Source organism: Solanum dulcamara, chromosome 12, assembly GCF_947179165.1.
Source record: "Solanum dulcamara chromosome 12, daSolDulc1.2, whole genome shotgun sequence".
Taxonomy (NCBI): Eukaryota; Viridiplantae; Streptophyta; class Magnoliopsida; order Solanales; family Solanaceae; genus Solanum; species Solanum dulcamara.
Genome location: NC_077248.1, coordinates 49,094,783 through 49,110,757, shown reverse-complemented (window position 1 = coordinate 49,110,757; position 15,975 = coordinate 49,094,783). Strand labels below are relative to the sequence as shown.

General features: G+C 33.9%; 1 protein-coding gene across 1 annotated transcript; it reads left to right on the top strand.

Annotated features, from left to right (window-relative positions):
- Positions 1-388: 388 nt before the first annotated feature.
- LOC129875745 (pectin acetylesterase 8-like) lies at positions 389-5,650 on the top strand. The gene is made up of 12 exons (XM_055950994.1): positions 389-489; positions 843-925; positions 1,149-1,278; positions 2,669-2,748; positions 2,856-2,942; positions 3,469-3,593; positions 3,743-3,803; positions 4,136-4,189; positions 4,626-4,703; positions 4,818-4,923; positions 5,194-5,339; positions 5,525-5,650. The coding sequence occupies exons 1-12, from the start codon at positions 390-392 to the stop codon at positions 5,648-5,650; spliced, it is 1,176 nt and encodes a 391-aa protein (XP_055806969.1). The 5' UTR covers position 389.
- Positions 5,651-15,975: the final 10,325 nt, after the last annotated feature.

Sequence of the window (15,975 nt, the reverse complement as noted above, 5' to 3'; positions counted from 1 at the left end):
TTTAAATTTAAAGTTGCAGTATGTCAATTTTAAATAACAAAAAGTAGCTTCTCTATTTAGAGCTAAATACTTAAGTTTCTACCTTGTTTAGATGTGGTATATATTGATAATATATGTTGTTTGTTACTCGTACCCTGAAAATAAGGAAAAATAAAGTTAATGCTATATTTCAAAAGATTTCCAAGATTACCTAAATTTGTATTTTTGTAAATTCAATCAAATTCCATTTATTTCACATTTAAAAAAATTCCATTTATGGCTTTAGTTCACACTTTTACTTGATATAAAACCATTTTCTTTTTTGAAAAAAATTCTTTCTCCATATATATACTTCTAGCCACCATTAGTAATATTATTATTAAGAGAAATTAAATAGCATAATGGTGACCATGTTTTTGTTCTTTTTTGTTTCGTTGCTGATTTTTGTTACAACAGAAAGTCTCCTTGTTAATATCACTATACTTCAAAGTGCCGTTGCAGAAGGAGCTGGTGATTTTCTTCTTCTTTTCTCTTTTAATTCCTTTTGATTTTTCTTTCTTCTTTCTTCCCACCTTTTTTCTTTTTTTTGGCAGAAGAATGTTTCTCGATTTGTGTGTGAATTTGTACATAGGTTAAAAAAAAGACGTTTTAACGTTTTTTACTAACACTTTAGAATGTTTCTCTGTATATATATAGATAGAGAGTTGTAAACAAACACAAATAGTTCTATTTATTTATCTATCTATATGTATATGTTCGATTATTTGTTAATAATTCTCTTTTGTATGTCTATTTACATAGCTAGACACGCTCACACGCGTATATATTTATTTATATACTTGTTAATGTTGTTTTTATTATAGTTTGCTTGGATGGAACTCCACCAGCATACCATCTTGATAGAGGATCAGGTTCAGGAGTGAATAATTGGGTAATATCGCTTGAGGTTAGTTTTATTTTAAAACTCTATTTATTGCTATAGAAATTTTTTCAATAATAATGAAAAAACTTCAAATTTTCCAAAACCAAATCTCCATCGTTGAGATTTTTTTATTAATAAAATTGATTTATCAACAAATAACTTTAGATTTTAACATTTATTCTTGTGAATTTACTCTCTCTTAAAATAGCATATATAATTATTAATTAAATAAATTTGGATATTTAAGGGAGGTGGATGGTGCAAAAATGTTACTCTTTGTCTTCTGAGGAAGAATACTAGGTTGGGATCTAGTGCAAAAATGGATAATCCAGTTGCTTTCTCTGGGATGATGAGTAATGATGCCAAGTTTAATCCGGGTAATCTTCTAATTAAATTTTTAATTCATGTCACATTTATTGACAATTTCTATATATTATGCATATATACAACTTAGTTTGATCAGGATGAGTTACACGTTTGACTGGACCGTAAATAAAATTCCAAACGAAAACGGTTTTCCAATCAATTTCGAAGAATTCCCAGTTTCTCTTCGATGGAGCTCCAAGAGACTGGAAAATGGAAAATCTCGCTGCTATGCCGCTCTGCCAGTAAGGAGCGAAAGAACAAAGGAAGAAAGGCTTGCCTAGATCTCGTATTCCATCTGCCATAGACTCTTTCTTTCTTTTTACTACGCAAGCAAGAGTTGGGGCTTTCGATTAGAAAAAATATGGTGCGCGTTCATCTCTCTCGACCAGTTCAGGTGAGCGTTGCGTCTGCATCGTATGACATTTTCTTTTTAGTACAAGTCTGAGACTCTTTTAAGTATTGCAAAAGAAAGGGCCCGCTGATAGAGCTGGGCGGGGAGGCGATACTTGTTATCAGGTCAGAGAGAGGCCTGTCCGAGCCTCAACTCTGCTCCTTTCCTCAGTTCTTCTTAGTACCCTTTCATGAATGGAAAGAGGAAGTGGGAAGACCTCCCTACCTAACCGCAATTAGGCCAATTAGACTGAAGGGAAGGTGCGAGCAGAGAAGGAACTGGATCGGGGAGATGCCCTTGAAGATCACTTACCCAGCTCTGGAAGGACATGAGTGGAGAATTGTCATCGGATTTGACCCAACTGGACCTAGTCAGCCCGAAACGTTTTGCGGTTCTAGAGGACCCTGAACAAGAAGAGGCAAAGATGCCAGATCTGGACACTGCTGAACGATCAGATCCGATTGGATTTGGTCCTATCCGATCCAACCCCGGAACTTAGAACAGCCGGCTCTTATACATGCTACTACTATGGTAGCGGCGGGACCTCTTGACTCAAAGTCTTGAGCCACGTAAATCAACCCCAAAGCTAAAGGAGTCGGATAAACGCAGTAATTCGCGAAAGGGGAGTATTACATTCACTAGCTAAATATGCAAATAACAATACGCTCAATATAATTTCACAAAGTGGAGTATGAAAATAATAAAATGTACACAGATCTTATCACTATCAAATATTTATACGTTTTTTTAATAAATATTATACATTAATGTATTGCTTTAAAATGCATTACTTGAGCCGATATCTTTTCAAAATAATTGTTCAACCTTCACGAGATAGAGATAAAGTCAGTAAACAATTTATCTTCACCAGATCTGTAGAATTACTATTGTTATTGTATTATACATTAATTACAAAAATAATAGATTGTTGTGATATTATTTTGGTGGAATGATATAAGGGGTAACAATCTCTTCAATTAATACAACTAAGGTGGTTTTGATATTTGTAGAATTTTACAATTGGAACAGAGTTTCCGTCAGATACTGTGATGGAGGATCCTTTCTAGGAGATGTTGAAGCAGTTGATCCTGTAAGTCACATTTTGAATATATTCTTCAGAGCTCCTAATTTATTAATTAGTTGTAATTATAATATTTAGATATTTTTCTTTTCTGATTAAAGCTCCAAATTTGACAGGGTACTGGACTTCATTATAGAGGGGCAAGGATATTCAAAGCAATTATGGAGGAATTATTGGCCCAAGGAATGAATACATCTCAAAATGTATGATCAAATCACACTTTTTACTCTTATATATATCACACATTCTCCACGAAAAAAATGACTTTTATACCAAAATTACTTTAAACATCTCATGGCCACTATTATATTTTATTTTTTATGTTATCGATTTCACTTTTTTATGCGTACATAATTACCTAAAGCTATTTTTTAGACGATCTGATATATATAGTATATGAACTCTTTAAAATTGCTCGAGTATTAAATTTTGACTACATTTTTTACTACATTTAATTTGGCAACGTTACTATAGTGATTTATAGTTTATATTAAATAAAAATAATAACACAATGTTTCTCCACCGAACTATCGAAGCTTATAGTTGAGTGATAATAGTGAGATTCTAACAACATGTGTGGACTCAACGCCAATGGTCTCTCTTCTCCTCCTCACTTTCCTCTTATACATGGTGGAAAAAAACTAAAACATATTTTTTTTTATGATTTCCACTTTTTAACTCTTTATTTTTTAAGAGTTTGAATTTTTTTAATTTTTTTTTTAATGGTAGGCTATACTCTCTGGATGTTCAGCTGGAGGATTGGCGACAATTTTGCATTGTGACAACTTTAGAGCTTTATTATCAAAGAGTGCTAAAGTTAAATGTTTTTCAGATGCTGGTTATTTTGTTGACCTGTAAGTATTCTTCTTTTTCAATAAATTTCAATACTCATTAATTTTTTATTTTTGGTGATTAAATTATTTGCAATTTATGTTCAATAATAGTACCTTTTATCGATTTAATTCTTCATATCATTACTAGTTTAATGTGGGTATATTTTCAGGAAGGATATATCAGGGGAAACGTATATTGAACAGTACTTCAATGATGTTGTCACTCTACATGTATGCTTTTTCCTCCCACTTTTTCAATGTTCCTCTGTCCCAAAATAAGTGTCATATTAACAAAAATTACGTTTATTAAGAAATTAATGACTATAATTATAATTTACTAAATTATCCCTATTTAATAAATATCTATTGAAAATTGAACTCTACTATGGAGTATAATGGTATAGTTGAAAAACGTACTACTAATTTTTGTCTTAAATTTCTAAGATGACACTTGTTTTGCAATATTCAGTTTTTGCTAAGGTGATAATTATTTTGAGACGGAGAAAATATTATTTTGAAAAATGTATTCTCTTTCTTACATTTTATTTTACTTTTAATTTCAGGGCTCCGCCAAAAATTTGCCTCCATCATGTACTTCAAAGTTTAAACAAGGCTTGGTAAGTGCAATATAATATCAAGAACCATAAGGCTAGCTGAATTAGTTGAGCGGGGGATCTCCCAAATGGGAATTCTCAAGTTCGACACCTGGCATGCTTTTTCGATCGAGCTCGTCCAATGGGACTTGCCTAGTATGATTATCTTTCATGTGTTGTTTGCAGACTATTATACTGGAATAGTGATTATCTTATGTGCACTAGCATGATAGCGATTGGGAATTTTCTTGTCATTAGAAAAAATATAATATCAAGAATTAATTATCATTTATTAACATTATAGGGGTCTTGTTAACCAATTCCCCCATGGCAATAACAAATTTCACCAATAATTATTTTAAATTTTGGAATTAATTCCTCAAGGTAATTACATACATTACGAATTATCAAATAAATTAATGAAATTCCAAATCTAAATTTTTGTATTTAAATGTTTCAGTGCTTTTTTCCACAAAATGTGGCTCAACAAATCCAAACGCCACTTTTCATCATAAATGCATCTTATGATCATTGGCAGGTCAGTTTGTTAGATTTACTGAGATTTTTCAAATATGTTTCATAATATGATTTTCTTTTTCGTTTTATTTGATTTTGTCCTGAATTCTATTTCATATATTTACTTTAAATTAAGGTAAGAAACATTTTGGTCGCTCCTGGTACTGATCCTAATGGTGCCTGGACAAGCTGCAAAGCTAATATAAAAAATTGCACACCAGATCAGCTCAAAGTTCTTCAAGGTCAGTAATATTTTCAATTTTCTTGACTCATTATTTATTCTCCAATTATTTATTTTTCCGAGGCATTCCGGTGCACAAAGCATTTTGTAATAGTAGAGTTTGGTGAAGGGTCGTACCCCAAGGGGTGTGATATATAGAATCTATCCTAATGCAAGCACTAGTGACTGTTTTCATGGCTCGAACCCATGATCACTAGGTCACACAGAAACAACTTAACGTTTGAGTATATCAGATTTAGTTTTAAGTACTAATTTTGAACAATTATTTTAGGTTTCAGAGAGGATTTTTTAAAGGCATTGGAAGGGCTAGGGCCATCTTCAACAAGAGGATATTACATCAACTCTTGCTTTTCACATTGCCAATCTCAACAACAAGCCTATTGGTTTGGACCCAATTCACCTAGATTATCCAACAAGGTAAACATAATTAATTACTACACTTATTAAGCTCATTTTCCAAATTTTTATCTATATAATTTTGTTTAATAGTCGTCTTGGAATTAAAATGAGTATAAAAATTTCATTTGTTGAAAGACTGTAAATATTCAGTGACAAGGTATATAACTACTAAAGCGTAAACTGCTCATTTTTCATTGTTACAGACAATAGCTGAAGCAGTAGGAGATTGGTTTTTGGACAGAGATCAATTTCGAAAAATTGATTGCCCTTATCCATGTGACAAAACATGTGTTGAAGCCAATCACATAATTAGTTCACAAGATATATAACAATTATATGTCTTTTTCTTTGCCATTGATAGAGATGATTCTGATATAGGAAGAAGGATAACTTCTTTGAATTAATGGAATTGTATCAACATAGAAATGCGAAATTTATATATTGATTTGGAAAAATTCCAATTTCAAACATTGCATTTTCTTTAGTTATCCATCAAATTGCAAGTGTTTTCAATGTATTGATCTCCCAATTAATTGAATTTTTTGATAAAGATATGATAGAATATATGCGTCCACTATTCATCAGCGACTAGGTCTCTTATCAAAATAAAAAAGCGGAAAATTAAAGAACAGAAAGTAAAATCAAACACAAAATTTTACGTGAAAAACTCCTTGTTCAAGGGAGAAAAACCACGACCTATCCCATAGGATTTCACCTCAAACTTTACTAATCAAATAGCCAATATTTAGATTACAAATGCAATCTAGAAATTGAACTCGCAATCCCTTCTCCCCCACTGCAACAACCCTGTTACATGCATACTTAGACTTCAAGATATCTCCATAACCAACTCTAGCTATACTGACACAAATTTATATTAACTAAGAGTTGATCTAATTCCTTTATAGAATAGGAATATATCTACAATGATACGACCAAGAAACAAAGACTCTAAAAATAAATAAGAATTTGATAGCTCTATCAAGTCCTTATGTTCTTCGAGACTCAATTTCAGAGAAAAAAGCTTTTCAATATATTCCTCACTCAGATTCACAAAAGTCACCAAGAATTGTTGTGGAAGATGTATGTATGTATATATATATAAATGATAGACATAGTGCTAGAGTCATTTCTTTGGTTAGACAACTTTCCCTCTACAAAACGACTCGTCCGAGCACACCCCAGACCTGCAGACTTGGCAGAGTATGCAGTGTACTATTTGTCGGCTGTCTCTTTCAGTGCATCTGAGTTCTCACATGAGATCAAGTCCCTCTTATGTTCCCCTGGTTTTCCAAATTATCAAAACCATATAACATCATTTTCCCCTTTTTGATGATTACAAACCACTATGCAATATTCTCCTTCCAAATTATTTTCTCTATCAAAGTATTCCCCCAGCAAAGTTCCCCCTTACACTTTGTAATCAATTCCATATTAATCTGAGAACACCCTGTAGCCCACAATACATTTCCCCTTTTGACATCATAAAAAAGTAATAGTAGTAAATTATGATCAATGCACGCAAGGTTCAAATCAACAATTCATTTCAATAAGTTGAATAAGATACCAAAACATTACACAAAAACCATAAAATAAAAACCACCGTGACATGACAAAAAGTTGATAGAACAGGAACATGATGTTGAAGCAACTTGTCCTTGAGACCGAAGGCCTGTGTATCAAGACTTGTATTTTGTTCCTTAAGATCCTGAAGTTCAGTGGAACCTGGCTCCTCTGATTGTGACTTGGCCAACTGTGCCTTGAGTCTAGCAATTTCAACATCTTTGGCACTTAATAGGCTATCATTTCCTCCAATTCATGCTTCAACTGTGTCTGTTCAATCAAGAGTTCAAACTTTTGCTAACCTGCCCAATCTTTTCATTTACACACTCACATTCCACTAAAGTATTCATAGAAAATGATTGCTTTACAGTTCCTCTAACACCTGCACCTAGAGGAACATCAAAATGATTGAATACTCAAGTGAGAAAATAACCATACCCCATACCATAATTTCTATCCTTAACTATGATATTCTGTGCATATGCTCTAGAATGAGGGTTGGCAAGTTTATGACATCATATTTACTAAGGGCTTCCATAACAAATAGATCAGCACCAGATGCCACTATTCTCTTCTCAGATCTAGGAAAAATTACCTTGTTCACGAATTCGAAATACAATTGTTATCTCCCTTTGAGAAACTTCTTAGGAATACCGATTGTGTTCAACTTTTGGAGTTTCCCACACTAATGAAAAAACCCTTTTAATCAGCCCATTCGACTTATAGACCTTATCCCCTATGTTGGAATGTTCAGTACCTCACGAATTACACCCTCATCCAAGAGAATTTCCTAATTTCCTATCTTGGAGTAAAGACTCTATCATCCTAAAAAAATTATTGTAATGAAACTCCCTACCCTGTGCGTCATGCAATACTGGAGTGTAATCAACAAACTAGTGATTCTAACCGTAAATCTCCACAACATCAACCAAATCACACATTCCAGGCTTGGTTAGGATGTCAGAATCAAACACTCTACCATTTAACACCTTTTGAGTCTGTAGAATGTTGACTCTCTCCTCCTGTGTTAACTCCTTCTCAACTTTCATCTTCTTACTGTGTGAACCTGGTCCCTTGTTTGACTCAAGCTCAGATATTGTAAATAGTTCATCAGTGTCCGGTGAGGGTTCTCTCTTTCTTTTTGATGTTTCCTTTTCTTTTTCCTTTGCTTTCTCCTTTCCTTTTGTGCTAACTGTCTACCTGCTAGAAAATTTCTTTGTTTGAACTTTGAGGATTGTTTTCCTTTCTGCAGAGCCTTTCCATTATTTCTCTTTGCAGCCTCCACACCTTTATTAGACTCATTTTCACTGTCACTTTTTCCTTTGGAGATATTAGGGATCAAATCCTCTTCAACTTTGGCTTTTCTCCTTCAATCTCATACTGAATCCTGTCAATTGAATCTTTCAGTTGTTATTACTTTGTTTTCTTTCATTGCATCATTCATAAGCTTTTTTGTAGAATTACTGGTGGTAGGGTGAGTTTTTGACCTAACTCCCTATGTTTCCATGAATTTCTCCTTTCCCTTACTAGAAATAGGGACCATTATTCTTTCGACTCCCCAAGATAAAGGACAATTGTACTCACTATCATCATCAAATGCATTGTAGGGGTAGAGCAGTTCCAGTTTTTTTTTCAAGTTTAGGAGGCAGTGCTTCAGAGAGAAGAATATGAGTATCCGTTTTTTCTTCTGAAAAAGTAGGAACTACCTTGTCCTTCATTGTAGTGAGACTCTCTATGTCAAGACTTTCAACCACTAAATATTCACTCATGGACAAGATATTTGACTCAGTTTCTTTACTCTCAGGAAGGTCCCCTTTAAAATGCTACTCTGAGATGGCTATAGAAAGCAGACCTGGTTGGGATAGATATAGTTCATGCTCAAAGGGATATTTAAACAAAAAAATTCTTAAGAGACGAGTTTTGTGGCTCATTCAGATCTAGAGTGTGAGAACATAAAGGAGACGCTGGTTCATTGACTGAAGGAAAAACATCAGTGACTGGAGTTATAGTTTCTTCAATGGCAGGAATGGTTGAAATAAGAGTTGAAGAAGATGGATTATCTAGAACAACGGAAAATGCAGAGGGGTTAATTTCTTGGAGAGATTCTAGCATGTCTTTTGTTTGAGATATGCTTGAGATTTGAGTGAAAATTTGAGAGATGAAGTTTGAGAGAAAAAGATTCTTCGAAAGGAATAGGGTTTTGAATTTTTTGAAAAAGAATAATCGAAGGTGATATATAAGTAAAGGAAGAGGCATGTCAAGTCCCTTTGAAAAATCACGACATTTGGATTTTGAATGATGGGACAATGGTTCTTATAAACAGTTAAAATGCAATGTAAAGAATACTAACCTTTGATATAGGGTTAGGTTCTTCTCTTCAAGTTGAGATGATTTCTCTTGCTTCTCCCATTCTCCTTTTATTCAAGCTCATTAATTATTTGTGTATACCTGCACAGTTATAAGACTGACTTTCATAAAATAATGCAATACAAATACCAAAGATACCTGCCTCTTAATCATAGTCAAAGAGGGTTGTGAGCTTCACATGAAATCAGCTTAGTTTAGCTTCAGCTTTCCCAACTTCAGCCTTATGTTCTCAAATTGATCCCTACTCAGAGACTTGGTAAATATATCAACAGTTGGATCTTTAGTTTTGCAGAATTGTATAACAATGTTTCCCTTTTCAACATTATCTGTCACAAAGTGATGCCTGACATCAATATGTTTAGTCCTCTTATGTTGAACTAGATTATTTGCCATGTTTAATGCACTAGTATTGTCACACAGAAGAGGAATTATATGAGTGACAACTCAAAAATTCTTTGGTTGTTGTTTAAAAAACAATAATTGTGTACCACATGATGCTGCTGCCACATACTCAGCTTCAACAGTTGAAAGAGCGACCAAATTCTGCATTTTAGTATCCCAAGAGATGAGATATGTTCCTAAGAAGTAAGCTATCCTAGAGGTACTCTTTCTGTCAACCTGGATTTTGATGGCCGGTAGATGCTTTCTGCTCTCCTTATTAGTGCCAGACCAGGCTCCGATCAAGGCTTATAAAAGCATCAAACTCATTCTAAAAGAACCCAACATAATTTGCATCCGCATATCCCACCAAGTCAAAAGAATCACCTAATGAATAGAATAGGACCAGGTCCCTGTCTTCTTCAAATATCTCTGAATTCTTTTGGCAGCTTTCAAGTATGATTCCTTTGGATAAGCTTGAAATCTTGCACACATACCAACACTAAAAACAATATCAAGTATGCTAGCAGTCGAATACAACAGTGAGCCAATGATACCTCTATACATAGTTTCATTTATAGTAGGATCATGCCTATCTACATCCAGTTCCTGAGTTTTTCCCTGTGTCAATTGGCTTTGCATCCATCCTATGAAACTTCTTGAGCAGCTCCTTGATGTATTTTTCTTGACAGATAAAAGAACTATTTTAAGTATACTTTATTTGCAATCCTAAGAAGAAACTCAATTCTCCCATCATACTCATTACAAATTCACTTCCCATCAAGATAGCAAACTTTTCACATAAGAATTTAGAGGTTGCTCCAAAGATTATGTCATCAACATATACCTAAATATTGAGGAGTTCCTTACCTTTTGACTTCAAAAGGAGAGTATTATCAAACTTTCCTCGTTTGAACCTATTCTATAGAAGAAACTTTAACAATCTTTCATACCAAGCTCTAGGAACCTATTTCAGTCCATACAGAGCTTTGTCTAATTTGAGAACATGATTTGGATGATTAATATCCTCAAATCCAGGGGGTTGTTTTACATAAACTTCTTCTTTCAGGTAGACATTGATAAATGCACTCTTTACATCCATTTGAAATAATTTGAACTTCGTGAAAGCAACAAAGGCATTGAGAATTTTGATAGCTTCCATTCTTTCCACATGGGCAAAGGTTTCATTATAGTCTATGCACGTTTCTTGGTTGTAACCTTGCACCACCAGTCTTAAATTATTCCTCGTAATAGAACCATGTTCATTTAATTTTTTCCTGAACAACCACCTAGTCCCTATTATAGTTTTTTCAGAAGGTCTAGGGACCAAGTTCCCTACTTTAATCCATTGAAACTTATGCAAGTCTTCTTATATGGACATCACCTAATCATCATCCTTTAAGTCTTCCTTGATATTTTTGGGATCAATACTGGAAATGAAAGTGGAGAATGAAACTAGATTTTTAGCCTTGGATCTAGTTTGCATTCCATAATTTAAAGGAGAGATGAGATTGTCAAGTGGATGAGAAGTTTTGTATTTCCACCCTGATCTTAATTTTGAAGGTTGAGGTTGTTGATCTACTTCTTCATCTTTGTTCTCAGAACTTCTATTCTTAGGTGGAACAACATCCTCTGGTGCAGAGTTGTCGAATAGACCATGTCCCTCTTCAGTTTCGACATCTTCATTAACTTCTTCTAATAGTTCTGGTTCAACAACATCTGGACCTGGAGTCATTTCTGTTTGTATTATTTTATTTAGACTATCTCTCTGAATTTGTAGTAACTCTTCAAGTTCATCATCATCTCTGTTCTTTAGATCCTTGATATCACCATTCTTATTAAAAATCACATGGACACTTTCTTCAATGCACATAGTCTTCTTATTGTAAACTCTATAAGCTTTTTTTGAGGAAGAGTATCCCAAAGACACTCCTTCATCACTTTTAGGATCAAACCTTTCAAGATCATCCTTTTCATTGTTTAAAACAAAGCATTTGCATCCTAAGGCTCTTAAATAACTCAAGTTGGGCTTCCTAGTGTTGAGAAGATCAAAATAAGTTTCTTTCGGAGTGGACCTGATCAAGCATCTATCAGTCATATAACAAGATGTGCTAACAGATTTAGCCTAGAAGTTCTTTCAAATATTTGAATCAATACGCATAGTTTTGGCAATATCAACTAGTGTTCTATTCTTCCTTTCAATAAAGCCATTTTGCTGAGGTGTTCTTAGCACTGAAATGTTATGATGAATCCCATTTTTAGCACATGAATTATCAAGCTTGGCATTTTTAAATTCTGTCCTATGATCAGACCAGATCCCTACAATTTTGCAGCTTAGCTTCGTCTGAATCATTTTGGCAAATATCATTAGTACTTCATATATTTCACCTTTGGACCTTAAGAACATGATCCAAGTACATCTAGAATAATCATCCACAATTACCATTATATATTTCTTTCCGCCTCTACTTTGAATCTTTATAGGACCACATAGATCTATGTGAATCAATTCAAGAGGTCTTGTTGTACTCACCTACTTCTTTTATTTGAAAGATGATCTAGTTTGCTTTCCTTTGAAACAAACATCACACACATTGTTATCTCAGAACTTCACTTTTGAAAATCCACAGACCAGGTCCTTGGATACAAGCTTGTTCAATAGAGAAGTATTTACATGACCTAGTCTTCTGTGCCACAAATTTGCCTTCTCACATTGAGCATTGAGACAAGTGAGATCATCCCGTTGGGCAGTGTCTAGGTCAGCAATATACATATTCTTGCATATTTTAGCAGTTAGAATTACCTCTTTTGAAGTTAGATTTGTCACAATGCATATTTCTGACATAAATCTAACTTCATTCCCTTTTTCACAAATTTGTGAGACACTAAGAAGGATATACTTCAAACCATTCAAATAATATACATTCTCAATGGAGAGCCTAAGAGATTTTCCAATTCTCCCTACTCTAGAGTGTATCCTTTTTTTCCATTTCCAAATGAGACACCTCCACCTTGAAGTGCCTTGAGTGAGAGGATGTTTTCAATCTTTTCAGTCATATGCTTTAAGCGTCCACTATTCATAAACCAACATTGACTGCTACTTCCTCCACTTCCCTACAACATAGATTAGTTGTTAGATTTGGGAACCCATTTCAATCTAAGTCCCTAATAATCAGATAAAGGCATGATAAGAGAATTTCTTGTCCATTATGGTAATTCAACTTTTCTCATACTGTGGAAGGATCCAAAACTAGGATCAAGTCCCTTGTTTGTTCTAACTTTATGTTTAGAATAGTTTGAGAAATTTTCTTCAGTTCTTTTCCAAGCTGGACAGTCCTTCTTTATATGACCATTATGACCACAATGAATGCACCAGAGATTATCAGACACCGACACATACTTGTTGTGAGGGTTATAAAGAGGACTGATTTTCAAACTTCCTAGACCCCTTCCACCATTGTGACCCTGACTAGTGAGATTTTCAAGTAATTTTAAGGAGGTGGTCCATTTTAGTGACTTGTTTAGCACTTTTTTTACTTGGACCATGTCCTGTTCTAGCTACTCATTTCTTTCTAGTGCTATAGTTATCTTCATTTCAATAATATTCAATCTACCTTTAAGCTCAAGTTGTAAGCTACTAGATTCACCCTTTCCATTAGAACAACTTTTATTCAACTTCTTAAAGAGCATGTTTAAGTTCTATATTATCAGCTATTAGAACCAACATTTGTTCTTACATTTCAAATATTTGAGAAACCAAAGACACTTTTTCATATAGAAAAATATCTAAGAGGTTATTCATCAGATGTTTTTCAGTTTTTAACTCGGTAATTGAGTCAATTAGATCACCAGCTAGACTTCTCAACCTTTAACAGAATAAACATGCAAGTTTTGTTTAAAGTCAGAAAGGGTTACCTCTTCTTCAACTTCTTCTTTAGGTTTTTCATCATCAGATTTTTCCATGAAGGCAAACATTGAATCAAACACTTCATCGTCATCCTTAAATACAAGCATGGAAACATATTTAGGATGTTCAGAATCCTCAGAATCACTTGAGGTTTTTTCCCAAACAACAAGAGCTTTTTTCACCACATAATCTGCAAAAGGTTTTCTTCCCTTTTTTCTAAGACTTGGTCCATTCTTTTGTCTTTGTATCCTCAAGATTTCACATAGTCCTTGCATTCCATCTTATGATTAGGGTAATGTTTGATGAAATACCCTGGTTTACCATACTTGTGACACATATTTGTGGCATTGGCAGCTCAACCGGTGTTATCCTTTTTCATGAAACCTCCATGTTTTCTCATAATTTTCTGAAATCTCCAGTTAGTTAAGCCATATCTTCCTCTTATTCAGGGGTTTCCTTTTGATTCACTTTTAGAGCAAGCGACTTGTCCTTCTTGACTTCCTTCTTTGACTAGTCTTGACTTCTATTAATCTCATGTGCCTGAAGATTTCCAATGAGAGCATCCAGGGGTAGAACCTTCAGGTCCTTAGCTTCAATGATCTAATCAACCTTGCTTACCCAAGACTTGGGAAAAACCCTTAGAATCTTTTTGATCTATTATCTAGTCTTGATAGGTTCACCCATGGCTTTGAGTTTGTTAGTGATAGGTGAAAATCTCATATTCATGTCATAGATTGATTATCCTACCTTTATAGTGATGGTTTCATACTAGGAATTGAACATGTCCATCTTTGATTCCTTCACCTGGTTTGTTCCTTTATTAGCAATTCTTATGCAGTCCTAGATTTTCTTAGCAGATTTACACGCAGAGATTTTATTATTTTCCTCAGCTCCTATACCACAGAACAGTAGTTTCTTTGCTTTGTATCTCTTTTTAATCTTCTTCCTCTCGGCTTTAGTGTATTGTTGTTTGGTCTTTGGAATGATCCTTGTGATATCCCCTCCTTTCACCTCAGTAGTATGAATGAATGGATCATCCAGTACCACATCCCATCGTTCACTATCCTCAGCCATTAGGTAGTCATGCATTCATGTCTTCCAACAACTATAGAACTTTCCATTGAAATGAGGTGGCATAATTTATGATTGTCCATCCTCCAGATTTAATGGAGCATCCATTCTTCCACGGGATTCTCTCTTGATATTAGCCGAAATAGAGGGTCCAATTTCGGATATGAATTGATAGAATTTATGGGTCCACTATTCTTCAGGGATTAGGTCCCTTATCAGAATAAGAAAGTAGAAAAGTAAAGAAGAGAAAGTAAAATCAAACAAACGATTTTACATGGAAAACTCATTGCTCAAAAGAGAAAAAACATGACCAGTCCCATATGATTTCACCTCAAACTTCACTAATCAAAGATCTAAGATTTAGATTACAAACTCTTGCAATCTAGGAATGGAACTCACAATTCCTTTTCACTTACTGCAACAACCCTGTTACAAGCATATTCAGAGCAATAGCTCTATTGCCCACTAAACCAATAAAACTTAGTTGACTAAAACTTTAAGAAGTCTCCATAACTAGCTCTAGCTATATTGACATAAATTGATATTAACTACAAGTTCATCTAATTTGTACAAGACTCTAAAAATAAATATCAACTTGATAGCTCTATCTGGTCCTTATGTTTTTTGAGACTTAATTTTAGAGAAACAAGCTTTTCAATATATTCCTCACTTAGATTCATAAAAGCCATAGAAAATTGTTGTGGAAGATGTATATATATATATATATATATATTAGACATAGTTCTGGAGGCATTTCATTAGTTAGGCAATTGTCCCTCTTCAAACCTAGCACAGGTCCTTCACATGTTCCCCTGGTTTTTCAAATAATCAAAACCATATAAGATCAATATAGTTTTTCTTATCCGTATCTAATCAACTATTATCATTAAAAGTTTCTAACCAATATTTTCTCAGAGGTTGATCATCATTTTCACGTATAAGATTTCCGAAAATAATTTTAAGTTGACGTAAAATAATAAATGGATTCCCAATCAATAATTTATAATTATTTTGTGGGTTTCTAAATATAAGTATAAGGTATAAACAAAAGTCAATGTCCTCCAGTGAATACGTACTTTAATGGCTACATCGACGCCAAATTTCTTAACAAACTCCTTTCATTCCTATATGATATTTTTTTTACTAGACAAGAAATTTAAAATTGAAAGCAAGACAAAAATGAAGAAAAAAAGTAGTAAAAAAATTGAAACAAGGGATGATTTAATTTCTAGCGTACAAGCTTTCTTTTTCATTGTATTGTTAGGTCTTGTCAACGTTAAGGTTCTTCGTATCTTGATCCTCAACCCTCATCTTACATACATCTACTTTTTTTTAATTGTTCCTTGGCTAAACTCTATTGAGAAATAC

Bases quoted from the DNA above. Each gene is read 5' to 3' on its own strand.
- LOC129875745 (XM_055950994.1), top strand. From the start codon at position 390: ATGTTTTTGTTCTTTTTTGTTTCGTTGCTGATTTTTGTTACAACAGAA. The intron at 2,943-3,468 runs GTATGATCAAAT...TTTTAATGGTAG, and splicing joins GAATGAATACATCTCAAAAT to GCTATACTCTCTGGATGTTC. The intron at 3,804-4,135 runs GTATGCTTTTTC...TTTTAATTTCAG, and splicing joins ATGATGTTGTCACTCTACAT to GGCTCCGCCAAAAATTTGCC.